General features: G+C 41.4%; 1 protein-coding gene across 3 annotated transcripts in view; it reads left to right on the plus strand.

Moving 5' to 3' along the window:
* Positions 1–2,667: 2,667 nt before the first annotated feature.
* Positions 2,668–14,942, plus strand: part of stac (SH3 and cysteine rich domain) — a 29,573-nt gene continuing 17,298 nt past the window's right edge. The window contains exons 1-5 of one of the 3 annotated variants that reach the window (XM_035911015.1): positions 2,668–2,820; positions 2,972–3,101; positions 4,219–4,251; positions 5,665–5,998; positions 12,971–13,104. In XM_035911015.1, the coding sequence (XP_035766908.1) occupies positions 2,988–3,101; positions 4,219–4,251; positions 5,665–5,998; positions 12,971–13,104 (615 nt within the window). In that variant the 5' untranslated portion in view covers positions 2,668–2,820; positions 2,972–2,987. Of the gene's footprint in view, positions 3,102–4,218; positions 4,252–5,664; positions 5,999–12,970; positions 13,105–14,942 lie in introns of all 3 variants that reach the window. The other 2 variants (XM_087832842.1, XM_006798542.2) reach the window with 2 other exon arrangements.

The raw sequence follows: 14,942 nt of genomic DNA on the forward strand, positions 1-14,942 counted from the left end.
TGTGATGCAAGAATGTGGCAAGAATGTGGTTGATGGTTCCCATATGCAGGACTAATGCATTAATAACAAGAAAGACAAATACTTAAAAACCAAAAAGCAACTGTGGACCTGAAACTGCACAACTCAGATCTTTGCATCTCCTTAATGAAACATTTCATTGGGAATAATTAACCCCTATTCCTCCAGCCTATCGTCCTCAGTATTTCTCTCATTTTTTCACGCCTTCTTTGCACTCTTGACGGACCAGCAGCTGAGAGAGGAAATTACAATGTTCTTTCCCTGTCTCGCTTTCACGCTTGGCTCTCTACGCTTGCTTCCTGGCACAATCGGTCAAGCACTTGGTTCTTTCTGTTGACATGAGTCACAATAACCACACACATACACCACATGGACCGAATGTATCATTGACTCGTGCTCAGACTGACTAACCCGGGGGATTGTCTTGTGTTTTCTCCAGGTGGTGGGTTATCGTGTGAAAGCGCAAGACATCAGCTCATTTGCGGTGTCAAACGAGCTGATGTCATTTTTACACCACCCTTACTACTGTGAGAAAATACAGAAGTATACCCTTTGACAAATTAACAAGTCCAGGATGAGTCTAAGTGTTAAAACAAAGTCACACTCTTTATTAAGACTGATTGCTCTTTCTGAAAATAGGTTAAATCTGCTGACCTTCCGCGGGCTAATATAGAAAAACTCTAGACAAATAAGACCATCTTCACACCATCTAAACCATAGAAACACAACCTCTCAATCAGTCATTCACCTCAGCTGTATAGGTACTGTGTCATGACATATGTCAGTCAATCTTTGCACTTTCCTTTTTCTGTGTTTTCTCTGATGTATCACTCTTTAGCGCTGAATGCCTGCTCAATCACTGAACTTCATTTTGGATGATCCCGCAAAATGTAGAAAGAATCTGTTTCACCGTGGCTTGTTAAAATAATACATCCACAGTTTGGTGATAAAGATTTGACAAACAAAAGGGATTGAATCCATTCTGCTCTGGATTACAACAATCAATATGTAGTCTCACTCCTTGGGACTGTGTTGGTGTTTGCATTCCTGTCAGAGTGAGGAGGCTGCAGTCTGGCACCTGCCTCCTTCATCCTGCAACATAACTTCAAGGACATCACATCGCAAGGGAGCCCGGAGGGAGGCATCATGATGTATCACTACAGTGAGTATCACATCTATCCTATCTGAGGTGAAGTAAAACGCTTTATATTTCACTGCGAAACCTAAAGAGTAATAACACTGCCAGTTTCCTCATCTGTAGCTTACCAGTGTGTGAATATACTGGATTGTGTGAGTGTCGGTTTGGGGGTATTCTTTCTGAAAGTAATCCTTGACAGATGGACCTTGAAGGATATTTACTTGCTTAATACTGGTTTGACATTTTGGGAAATGGGGTATCCTTATTCATGTTATTGCTTAGTGTTAGATGAAGGTACTTGAAGATGCCTAGCAGTACTTCTGAAGCTCTCAAACTAGTATTATTTCCTCTGTTCAATCAATAACTGAATGTGACAAAGTGCGCTATTTCTTACCTGAAACAATGAATTTCTTCATTTTTTCTTTGGTTTTGTAAGTGGTTTGGTTTTTTCATGTCTTTAATCTAATCTAACTGGTCCATGATGTAGTTTAAAAGCTGATAGTCAAACATAAAAGGGTTATCAATCGTTTCATCTAAAGTCAGCAAGGGCTGTTGCATCATCACCTTAATAATTTAGTATTTTGCTGGTAAAAACAAAGCTTCTATCTATTTTTAGTACACACATGCTTATATTGGCTGTCTATCTCTGTGAGGATATTTGGTGACATAATGTAATACCTAACCCATCATCCCAACAATACAACTATAAGACTTAGCATAAAACTAATTCTAACCTGGACCCCCCCCCCAAAAAAAAAACTGCAACCCTGAAACAGGAATTGAAGAGAGTGTGAAAAAGTGAGGACCAACTCACTCAAAATGGTCTAGAACCTCAACCTGGTCCTCACTATAATAGCTAAACAAGTAAACACACACAAATGTGTTTGACCTTGACTAAAGTTCATGAGGTGAAAGACGTTTTTCTGACTTAAAAGAAAGTCTGATAACTCTAAAAAGGAACTGCATGTATATCTGTAATCATGCATTTTTCTCCTTTGCAGCGGAAAAAATATCTCAGGTTGTATTTTAATTCAAAGCAGCTTATTTTTGTGCCATCATCACACAGTCAAAAAAAAAAAAATCTGTTGTGAGAATTCTTTAGTTAGCGTTAGGTTGGTGTTCAAGCCTTACTCGAGTGAAGTTTTGCTGTCTAAAGCATTTCTGGAAAATTCTCTCAGTCTTTGTCAACTGAATTAATAAACAAAGCAGTTTGACCAATCTGAAGAACAATTTATTGGAATTAATCTGAACAAGTGGGCTATACATAACATTTGGTTTGGAAAGAAGCACATGCACTGGTGCAAACAGCGTACGTTCTTGACTTTTCTTTTAAGAAGCGCAATGATCCATTTGAGAATGAGCTTTTCCCCTTTGAGTGCATCTTGCATGTGAATTATGACAAGACAGACTCGTTGTGTCTCCTCCTTCTCCATCCTTCTCAGCCCTACCCTCCCTTGATCGCTTACAGCTCTCCGCCCTCAAAGTATTGACAACGCGAGGCGCACGGCGCACAGCGTGGACTTGGAGATGTCTTGGCGGTTACGCACGACGCCACGATAAACACGAAAGCCTCCTTCAGACGGACAGGGCACTTTGAAGCCGATCTGGAATTACTTGCAACTTTTGATTCCCAAACCACTTTTCCCCACCCTCGTGTCTTTTCAGTACGTTTTCCTCCTCGTTTCTTCCCTTTTCACAATATATCAGCAACGGATCTAAACGACTTATCTTTTTTATTATTTCCATTAGAAGAACAGAAACGATGTAAACCGCTTGGGGGGGAAACGAACTCAGTTGAGCAGTATCTTTTTACAGAGTACAGACTGAGAGGATGATTCCGCCGGGGAGCACAATTCAGGACGAAAGTGGGGGCAAAGAGGACGAACGGGACCAGAATGAGACACCCAAATCCCCGACGGCGAACGCCAGCCAGCAAGAAAGCAAGGTAGGACTATCCCGTTGTTGTTGTTTTCTTCTTTACCACGAAAATGTTTTTCACTGCACGCCAGTACAACTATGAATAAGAAATTAAACAGGCTAAAAAAAACTTCTTTTAATACGAGATTTAAATGGGCTCAATTGGGATGAGCTCCCAGGAAGAAGATTGCACATTTCCTCCTCCTTTAAATGACTGATAACACACTGATAAAACATCCTAAAACAACCTGATGTGATTAGATTTAAGGAAGCCATAACAAACAATACGAGCTGTAGCTTACAACTGGGAGACAAACCACGAAGATAACGAGGTTAAACAGAAGATAACGCTGAGATCAGTTTAAACTCACAGCACAGCAGCTTACATGCTCTCTGTGGTTTTATATGAGAAGTATACTGTGGTGTTTTTCTTTAGAGGAGATAATAGACAATAACCTGCATACGTCCAGCTCATGTGGGTACTGGTTTTTAAATATACATCAAGCATGGAAAGGTTATTTAAATTAAAACTGAATTAAAAAGGGAAACAATATGGTCTTAAAAATATGTGCATTTTCATAAATAAATAAAAGGCACATGGCTTGGACTTTCTACTTGGAAATGAGGCTGTGTGATAAAACTCGCAGCTGCCTCTGGCGTTTTACCATCTATGTGGGTCACATGTTAACCCCCAGACTACTACATTTAGCAGTACAATATTGGACTACTGATCATGGCAGTGGATAGCTGTGACAGCTCTTCCCACCACAACTCCCTTGCTGGGCAGATGAATCTCATGCTCTGTCTCCTCCTGACAGCGAGGTTGTGGTTTTTGTATGATCAAGTTGTTGTTCAGTTTTCTTAGTTTCAGCTGAAACATTTCAGCATGGGGACTCGTACTTTGGCACGTTTCGCTGGATATTTCAGCAGACTCCTGGCTGACTTTATGCAATTTCCAAGCTTCTGCCAAACAACCAGACTCACTTCCAGCATCATAGGTGATTTGTCATAGAACAAAAAAGGCATTTAAAGAAAGTGTTTTAATTTTCTTACAGTCATGATAAGTAGAATAAATTCCTCAGAAGGCTGAACAAGTTTACAACCATTAAGTAAAGTTGTGTTTGTGTTTTTATCCCTCCTTTAAGAATACTGTGAGGCCTGAACATCAAAAGCGCAAGGTGAGCCTCCACTCTTGTGCAAACTGTGGCGCATACTGCTGATATCAGTCCGTCAGAAGAGTCGTGATTGCATGTGAATAAAAGTTGTTCACTCCACAACTTTTATTCCTCTCAACGAAGTCAGTGCCAAACCAGGTTAAGTCCATCTTCACCCATATTTTTAGAGGGCACTCTTTGTTTAAGCTGCATTGTATTTGAAGTCATTTGAGTTATAATCCCATGTGATAAATGGCTTTGGCGGATTGTGTTGCAGTGCTCCACCCAGCCCCCATTAACCCTCCCTGCTAACAGAGAGCTGAGAACTCATAGAGATTTGGCGCCATCGAAATACAGCATGAGCTCCTCGATGCATGCACACATGCCTTCACTGTGCTTTATTTTATATACATTAAAGCCACAGTAGAGCAAAAAAGAGGGCAGTGCCCTTTATCATCACACATCATCACACATTTACCGGAAGAAATAGGTTTTCCATCTACTTTTACTACTGTTTTTCTTTTCATGGATCAGCAGGAAAACAGCTGTAACAGGTTGCAGGAGGATGTATTTGTTCTGTAGGTTCATGCTTCTGTGTGTATGCGTTCATGCGTGGGTGATGATGACAGAGAAAGGGTCTAAAATTGATTGTTTCCAGATTGACTTGCAGGACTGATTGATCTTCACCATAACAAAGCCGCAATGATAAGCACTCTAAGCAATTTGTGCAGGCATGTTCACAAAAATGACAAGCGCAGAAACAATGCACCACGTATGACTGCGTCTGCGTGCTTTGCGACAAACACCGAAGAGGACGAATAAATCCTCAGAGGTGTTTACAAAAGGCGGATGTAAAGACAAGTCGGTGCTGTGTGAGAGAATCATTAGGAGTCTTTCCCGACCTATCAGAAAACATAATCTATTTTTCAATCGGGGATTTATAGCCACACACCAGCCTGGAAGCTGAACCATAAAATCACATTAGAGTGGCTTAGCAATTCTTTATGATGTGTCTGAGCCCAGATTTGAGTGGTTTTCAGGGGTACACACACTGGTTAAATTAAATGATTTGTCAGCGTGGAGCATTATGAATAGCGTTACTGTAAAGGAGAAGCATAATGAGATTGATAGGGGCTGCTGCCAGAAATGACAGCACAGTGTGTGAGGAATGGTGTTAATGTGATACACTGGCCTAACCAGAAAATCACATTACCCTCCCAGCTAGGGAACCTGGAAAGTTTTCTACTGAAAGGTGATAAGTTGAGACCACGGTAATAGTCATGTTATCGGGCATCAGTGAATGAGATTTGCCTGAAGGTTACTGCACAAATGGACTTGGTCATTCAAAAATTTTCTGTCTCCTCATTTTCTCTCAAGCAGTCTGTCTTTTTCTCTTCTTTGCTCCACTTTTCTTGAACTCATCCTCTCCTGTTTCAGCTGCAAAGACTCAAACGCTCCCTGTCCTTCAAGACCAAGAGCGTCCGCAGCAAGAGCGCCGACAACTTCTTCCGGAACAGCAGCGAAAACAAGACGGAGCTCCTCTCAGACGTGAGCAGCAGCACGGGCCATCTTTGCAACATTGGGATGGCCCCACCGCACAGCACCAACCTCCCCATTCCTCCAGTTCCTCCGGCTATTCCCTGCGCTCCTCCTCCCACGTCGCGCTCACAACCACGCAACCCAATGCAGTTAGACTCGGCAGGACACTGCTTCATGGAGCACATCTTTAAGAAGCCCACGTTCTGCGACGTCTGCAACCACATGATTGTAGGTAGGGGTAAAAGCACTGCTCTCCTTCATCATAACATCAAACACAGCTGAGAAGGCAAATGCCTGATCATCCAATGAGCCCTGCAATCATATCGTGAGGAAAAACCTTTTAATAATGAGCTCTCCACTAGGTGTTCTTCCACCAGAGAAACATGCATTAAAGTGTGCAAAGGGTTGAACGCAACGTGACATGTGGATTTATGCTCCATTATCCAGTATGAATAGTTGGCAAAGCTCTAAAACACACACCATGAGCATCTAAACAACAAAAAAAAGACAATTGCACACCTGACACTGAGCATCTGACTTAATCTGTTGACACGTGACCAAAGTATCTCCATCCTTCTGATTCACACACTGAGCCCAGTCCCTCCATCTGTCTGCTGGGGTGTCAGATAGCCAGCAACGTCTGTGCCAGCACAGCTACCTGTTTTCCCCTTGCCAGATGTTCTGGTTCCTTTGGCTTAACCATCACTGCTAAGGCTCTGCATCTCAGGGAGTCTGCAGTTTGATAATTACAATCTGCTCAACTAGCCCCTGGCATCACGTTTGGTAGCAGATAAGAGAGATCAGACTCCGTACCGGGAAGGTAGGCATGTAAACGAGCACCTACGTTTATAATTGTAGTTATGCCATCAGTTTAATATCTTGCAAGAGTTTCTGCTTCTATTTGCGCAATTAGAAGTTGCAGTTCAAGCGCAAAAAGTATTTCATGGTTATGAGGCAGGTGGATAAATAGTGACACTGCTGCTGTGTCAAACAGTGGTCCATTCAGGGTTTTCATACAAATCAGGCGATATTTATCATATCACTGCAGTGAAAAAGAAACACGTGCACGTCTTTGATTGGTTATGAAATAGTTGTGCTCAGATCAGGTACACAACCGTCACTCCATATACACAGACTATTATTCCCAGACACCCAGGTTTTTAAATATAACAAAACACATTTATGCCATTTATAAATGTCTTCATGTAAATTATGTCTCACAAGTTTTGGATGAAGGCTTCTGGACTGTCACAGTGCATAACAATTATCTGTTTGGCTGAACAGTGTAAGCATACTGCTTTTACTGTGGTTGGGATAAGATGTTGTGGTGTGGCTGATTTATAAAATGAATACCTTGTAAACGGGCAGCCTCTTGCTAGAAAGTCCAGGGAGGATATCCACTTTGGCGTTATTTTTGCAATAAAGTTAAAGTCAGTACTTGATCATGAGTTTTATGAAGTTCTTACCACAGTTAAATAAATTTATATCGGAAAGTAGAGTTGAGTTCTACAGATTAATTTTATGATTTTAACCCGATTTTCGCTCACATTAAAGGAAATTTAGAGGCTTTTCTTGGAGTAACACAGAATTTATCATCACCCAGAGATAGAATCCGAACAAGAGGGAAACTTTTTCTAATGCGAGGCCACAGAAAAAAACTTTTCGCAGCTTCAGCACACATACTGCTACACATTTATGAACGTTGTAACATACGCTGGTCTGTTTTATCTGGCGTGGTCAGTGAGGCGCATCCAGTGGCTTTGAATGAGACTCAGCTGGTCTGTTGGTGGTGAGGATGTGATGCTGCGCTGCCCTCTGGTCCGCACATGAAAAAAAGATGCTGCCCTCGTCTTCAGTTGTCCCACCTTAATGAGAACACTATCGCTCTCCCTCCCTGTGTGTGTCTGTGTGTTTGTGTGCAATGATATGCGATGGTGTTATCAAATTCTGACTCAGCGTCCCAGAGTCAAAGAGCAGCACACAGGAGACAGAAGGAGAGACACTAGAGGAGGAGAAGGGTGGACTCAAACTGATTGGATTGATTATTAAATCCTAATGGCCACCCACGAGGAATGTCTCCAGGTTTATGGAGTTAGATAATCATGCAACAAGTTTTTATAACATTTTTCAAGTAAAGTTCACATTTTTATGCACTGATATCCTGTCTTGCACCTCTAAAGGTACACAAATAGTGCTGCAAGCAGATATTTGACTTTCTAACAAAATAAATGAATAAGCTGTTATAAAAAATATCACATACACTAAATCTGCAAAAATATAGCAAGGATGTGCTGTTTTTCTTTTAGACACTAGGATCAATCTAATATGAATTGTTCCTATTTCAGAAAAAATGCCATATAAATCTATGTGTTTAGTGTATTTATGATGCACCTTCATTATTAAATAATCAGAAGTCTAATACATGTATGCTATTATTGCGTAAGGCAGACATAAAAGAAATAAACACCCACCTTCTTCCTACTGGAGTCTTTTATTACCTCAATGCGTCAATTTCGGTGTGTCATTTAGAATAAAAATAGGTTTAATTATAGTATAGTGCTCGCTGACTCATTCATTAGGTCTACTAGATGAAGGTAAGGTAGTAGAACAAAGAGATTAATTCCTGTTTGAGCAATAAAGATATTAGTTTTTAATTCATTTTTCAAAATCACCTGTATGTAAGATAGATGCCCGTTTACTTTCACATACTGAAATTTGGATTTGCATAACATTAGATGTACTCACAGAATAACCAAGGACTGTTTCCTTCTTCATGCTTTTCTGCATCAGCAAGGATCAATAAAAACAAAAGAGCTGTATTCAGTTTTCAAACCAGACTTTTCTGCCACTTTAAACGTCTTCTCATTCTGTTCCATGCTTGTGTTTTCTGTCATTTATTACATAGTCTCTATGGTATGTATGGCATTTGCACATAAAGCATCCATCCTCACAGTTCGCTCGTTTCCCTGGTAATTTTCGCCTTTTTCAGACAAGAAAGAAAAAGCTTAAAAATGTAGGACTATTCTTGCTCCTGATTTTCTGCGATGACAGAATATGCAGGATATGTGCAGACTATGTCATGAAATCTCTGTCAGCTTATACGAGTTAAACAGTTATTTACTTTCAAAATCCCCTAAAAGACCCAAAGGATCCATGCTCACACCTGGGATTAACAAAACTCAATAATCTGGCAAAATTAACACGAACTAATCGGTGCAATTAAACTCCTTAAATGTACATGACAGGTTTAGTTGACCGCGCAAAGAAATTAATCTTGTGCTAGGAGGTCAAGGTTTTCCCAGTAGAGATGCTTGGCTGTGGTGTTGAATGACACTTTATTACATCTCCCTCTAATACACATACACTACTCATGCACTTACTATGTGAGAGTTTTGTTCATGCTGGTGTCAGTGGCGTTTTCCGGTGTTTTGTTACATTTCAGTGACACACTGCACTTCACGCACACATCTCACACGCACCATATAGCTTTTTCTGTTACCCAGAATGCAAGCGGTACGTGCTGCGACATCTCTGAACATCTCTGATTCTGAATTTATCTATTTTAGTGTTAAATCCAGCAGCTGACGTTGTCCGCCCTGCCTTGAAAGTGTCTCACGCACCAGCACGCCACTAACAAAAACCCATTACCAAATGTTAAACTGCATGGGAGCCATTGGGGAAAATGTCATCTGGAGAAAATCGGCTCATGAAAAGTTTAAAGACAGTTAAATGTGAACAAAAACTGATGTATTGAAGTTTGAGCATTGGCTCAAAGCGGTAATTTCAGCATCTGTCAGTTGACGGGAAGGTCATTTATTTCCCGGACCATAGACTGTATACAAAAGATGGACATAAAGTGTGACAATTTGTCTTGTCCATGAGAGGGTAAGAGGGTGGAGCTGCGTCATTACCAGCTATTAATTAAAGCTCTTCCATAATTAATTGTGATGCTATTTTTATGCTTTTATTAAGGGATGCTGGTGAAAACCCTAAAGCAGCTATGCCTGTAACGCCACATCACTTCATGACTTAATACAATGAAATCAGATTAGCTGTGCATAAAAGGTTTTGAATGAAAACTTGCTATAGATGCCAGTTGAGTAAAGGTTTTTCTGCATCTCTGTACTGGCTTAATTTTTCAGTCCCAGAGGTTTCCACGTGCTCCAGACTCTTATATCTCAGCAGTTACTGTGGCTGTTGAGATGTAACAGCAACAGTGCTATCTGACATTGATCAGATATGTGAATAAATAAATAAACAATGCTAACAGATACACTGAAAGACTGCTTGATGACCGATGCTGTGGAAGAAACTAACTGCAAGTCTGCAAGTAATTGTAAAGAAAGCTTCTTGTGGTCAGAGTTTAAGAAGAAGACGAGGTGGAAGGGTTATTGTCTCAGTTAGGGTTATTTGCACGGGAAATCAGGAGGCGTGAAGTAAGGACGACGGCTTAATGGATCAATGTATGGCTGAGAGAAGGGCTGTCGGGAGGAGAGAGGAGGAAATGGAATGAGAGAGGTTATGAGGTGAGATGAAGACGGTACAGAAAAGCTGGCAGGAGTCTTGTCCTTTACTGTACTGTAAATGAATAATAAGCTTTAATGGCAGAGTATCCACAAAAAAAAAAAGCAAATGCCAGAGAGATCAGCACTGTCACTCAGATTCCCCGCAGCTATAATGTCTTCAAGCCCTCAATGAAAAAGCACCTATACACACACATACACACATCCAGACTAACATCATTATCCTTCCATTACCTCAGGAGGATGACAGTGTCACCTTCCTATATGTGCCTGCTGAAACACAGCGGTTTGTTCCCTTATTAGTTAACATGGAGGCGTCTCATTATTCCCCCATGTTGGAATGAGTCAGCTCAAACAAGCCGATCAACAACAGCTTGACAAGCGCTTAATTTGCTCCCTGTCCCAGTGCACGGACGAGAGCTTGAATCCGGATGTCTCAGAGATATCGCAGGGAGATCGTTTGTTGACCTGAAGGGAAATGAAACTCGAGGTGCTCGTTAAGCAACACAATCAGTTGACCTGATTTAGAGCGACCTAGAAATCGGCGCAGGTTGCTTCTCATTGCCTCCGCGTCTGTCATTGTTGTTCTGTTGTTCTGTGGCGAGGGTTCAGGGCCGGGATCGCGTTTCTCTCAGTTTCTGTCTCAGCATCACTAACTCCACCTCAGCCAAGCGACACAACAGCTTTAAATGGGAAATACAGATACTGTTTTCCACCCATTACTGAGTTTCAAGTTCCTGTCACTGCTGTCCAGATCCAAATAGCTGTGACGCCAGTTTACATTACAGCACATGAAGAGCAGGCAGAGATTTTTCCCCCTTGTTGGCTAAGTAAACTACACACAACGAGCTTAGTTTCTTAAGCACACAGTATCTCGTGTTAACAGTCCTTTTGTGGGGGGGTCAGGTTTCCTCTGATTACCTCTGCTCGGTGACCCCCCTCGACCCACTCGTGAAACTGAACGTGCATTTCTGAGGATGATCTGGACTGAAATCACGACATTGTTTCCTTGCCACTGTGGCGGGTCCACAGTAAACAGAAACGACACATACTGACAACACTTCTGTGAGGAAACTTGGAGCAGACAGATCATCTTATGTTGTGTCTGTTCCCTTTGATGCTCACAGAGCAGATCGATGTTTCCTTTCGCATGTCCACATTTTCACACGCACATATGAAGAGCGTGGGCCTAAGCAGGGCACGTGCTTATTGATTAATCAATGAAGAGCCAGAGCTGCATAGCTGCCAGATTCCAACTAATAGCAGCTCTGGGACTTGGAAATATTGTACTCTTTTGTTAATATGAACGAGCTCTCATAGGATATACAGTGGCTGGTTGTAAGTGATGTTTGTTTTTTTTAGCGTGGTATGTGCTGTATGTCTCATACCAGTTTATTGATTTTATCTTGCCATGTTAGATTTATTACTCCACAGACTCCCCACTTATTTCATAAGAAGATAAATTAGTCTTTTTTTCATATCTTGCCTCATGTCGCTTGATGCACAGCAGTCATAATAGCTGTCCATTAGCTTAAACACTAAAGTTATTAGCTTACCAGCTTTGATTTGGACTGATTTATCACTTTTATTGGAAAATAGGTCAAGGCTTTGGCCAGCTTACTCGTCTCTCATTTGTATCTGACTGGAATAGAGGGTAGGGAATGATAACTCTGAGCCTACAGGTAAATATGTCATATAGCTAACTTCTTTTGCCCTTGGCAAAGAATATGGTCTGTGATTGACAGTGATATCACGGTTGTTTATATTTTTTAGGTTAGGAAGTTGACACCCTGAACTTCTTACCATTAGGTGCATAAAGCAAGGTCTTCTTCCTTCAAACGTGAAAGAGAAACATTGTTTTTTATAATGAACCAACGAAATAAGCGGAAGTTGGGCTACGTTTGCTTCACTGAAGATTGACTGCTGCAAACTTCTGAGAGGATGGCAAACAGAGAAAAAAGGGCAGGAAGGGTCGGGCAAAGAACTCAAGGTGTGTGGGGCATGTAGGGATTTATAGACATACGTGCTCCTCAACTGCTAAAAGTACCAATATTCCCTATTTAATGCACATCTACTGCTGGTATCTTTCTTTGTGAGGTTCATTCTGTTATACCTTTAAGACTCCGCCCTGTCCTTCTCATTTTCGTTTCTCCATCCTTCGCTCCATTTCCCTTTATTTTTCTTTTATTAATCTACACACCTGCGTGCACAAATACACACACACTCTTGCTAAATGATTGCACCTGCATCGTTGCATAACTTTTGGATCTCAAATTAATCTTCAATTATCTCATCAGCTGTGAGTCAGGCATTACTAAGTGACAGCGAACCTGCAAACAGGTAGCAGTTTGACGAGCGATATTAACACGGTGGAGACACGCCTGGCTCAGTCACAGTCGGACTGATTTTTGTAGAAGTGCACGCTGTGAGTTGCATTTTGTAAATTTTTGTCCCTGTTAAAATGTTCCACATGTCATTTCACAGGTTTTTCTCAGTGCATGCTGGGAAGGGCTCCAGAAACTAGGAATAAGAGTGTAAAAACAATGAATAAATAAATGAGACGCCGTTCTGGACAATATTTTCATCTCCTCTGATTTTTTTTCTCTGTAAATTGCTGTTTGGTTGTAAGAACACAATTTGATTCCAGCTCCCGACATTGCCTCTTTGTCTGTATGTATCAGGCACAACAGCCAAGCATGTGGTGTTCCTGGCGGGAAACACGGCGAAGCACGGCCTCCGCTGCAAAGCCTGCAAGATGAGCCTCCACCACAAGTGTGAGAACGGTGTTGGGCAGCAGCGATGCATGGGGAAACTGGTAAGATGCATGATATAAAATAAGAGAAGCCGTCAAGACTCTTTCGGGAGACTGCGTCTCAGGAATATAATTATTGATGTCAGTACTGTGATAGCAGATCAGAACTGGCTGTCTGACCGCTTCCCAGCAGAATGTGCTTATTCAGAAATCACACTCTATGTGTGAGTGTGCAAGTACATCTGTGACCACCATCCATCCTCGTCATCCTCCTCATCATCGTTATATCATCGCTGTCTCTGTGTTAGATAATGCAACTCATCGTTTACAAAAACACTGACCTCCTCCCCTCCTCTCTCAAGTTCTGCCACGCTTCTGGACAAACGTGGTCACCGAGTGGCAGCTTCTTAAACCCACTATTGATGAAGTCACATGGGCAGGCTTTATGATGTGTTTGACATTTCAGAGTAGCGGCCTTACTTTAACACTCGGGGAACTGTGGAATTATAGGGTGGAGTGGTTATTAAGGACCTTATCTGATATTTTATGTGTTCATCTAAAGTCTGTAAAATGCAAATGGACTGCAGCTATGCAGCACTTTTCTAGTCTTATCAACAACTGAAGTGATTTGCACTACAAGCCACATTTGCATGCCTGTATAGCATGTTTTTTATGGTACGCAGCATTGACATGTGGTGAGTTTTTGGGGTCCAATGCGATACCGAACATCTTTCCTCATACAGACACGAGGATCTGGGGATCAGATTAAGTGAATGAATAAACCTCATGATCCACAACCGCCTTTCTAGGGGCTTTCAGCAAAAAATCTACAGTGTGCTTTAAATCCAGAACCTGTATTGTTTAATTTAGGAAGTTTCCCTATTAACGAGCCGATGCTCAGGAACCACAACATTCAGTGAGAGAGGTTTCAAATGTGTTCATGTGATGAAAAACTTGGAGAAAATAATTATTATTGTGTCGTTTCGCCCCAAAATGTGGTTTCTCCCCAAGAAACGCATCACAGCCTCATTATAGAGTGATAACAACCTAAATTAGTGTTCTGTATGATTCACAATCTTGAATGGCTCGCATCATCTGTGAATGAAATTAAAATGAAACCTGGTTGTGGAATGGGTCCACCGGGGTGGTCCGGGTGTTTTTAACTGGGGAGTCTGACTTGTAAAAGCAACTGCCAAGAAGCATTTTCACTTCCAAAAGTTGGAAGACTGGATCAAACTGGGACCTTTTAATCATTTGTGCTCATCCTGCACTGAAGAAAGAGACTTTAGAGCCACATGTTTGGATGTATACTTCGTGTCCACACCTCAACTTAGCAAATTTGTCTGAAATTACTAAAGGAAATGGAATAAGTTGAGTCGGATAAAGTGAATCAATGCGTGTAAATAATTTGGCAGTACTCCTCCTTCTCCTTTTTCTTTGTGTCGTCTTTCCACCAGATGCCTTAGAGATGAGGCCTGTAGATATGATCGGCTCTCAGGAGTGGAAAATGAGGTCGAGAGGTCGAGCATAAAAAGGGAAGTTTCCCCAGTGGAGTACAGCTCTAAATTCAACTAACTCTAAACTTGGACTCTTCTGCTGCCATGCTTGTTTCTCTTGGCCTGAGAGCCACTCAGAAAGAAACTAAGTTAGCTCATCCTTTGAATCTTTGCTAACATGAAACCAGTGTGTTTCTGTACCCACTCATACATTTGTAGAGACTCTGTATCAAGTGCTGCTGATAATTACTGCTATTCAACATGTAGTTCAGCTTTGCTGGTTACATAACATTACTTCAGTTAAATGTTTTACTACAGCTAAGCTGGACACAACCTTTTCAGGGCTGACAATAATCAGTTAACAGCAAGTTTTTCTTATTCTACAGGAATGTGTTTTCTTTTTTC

Source organism: Neolamprologus brichardi, chromosome 19 (genome assembly GCF_056152115.1).
Source record: "Neolamprologus brichardi isolate AB-2024 chromosome 19, ASM5615211v1, whole genome shotgun sequence".
Taxonomy (NCBI): Eukaryota; Metazoa; Chordata; class Actinopteri; order Cichliformes; family Cichlidae; genus Neolamprologus; species Neolamprologus brichardi.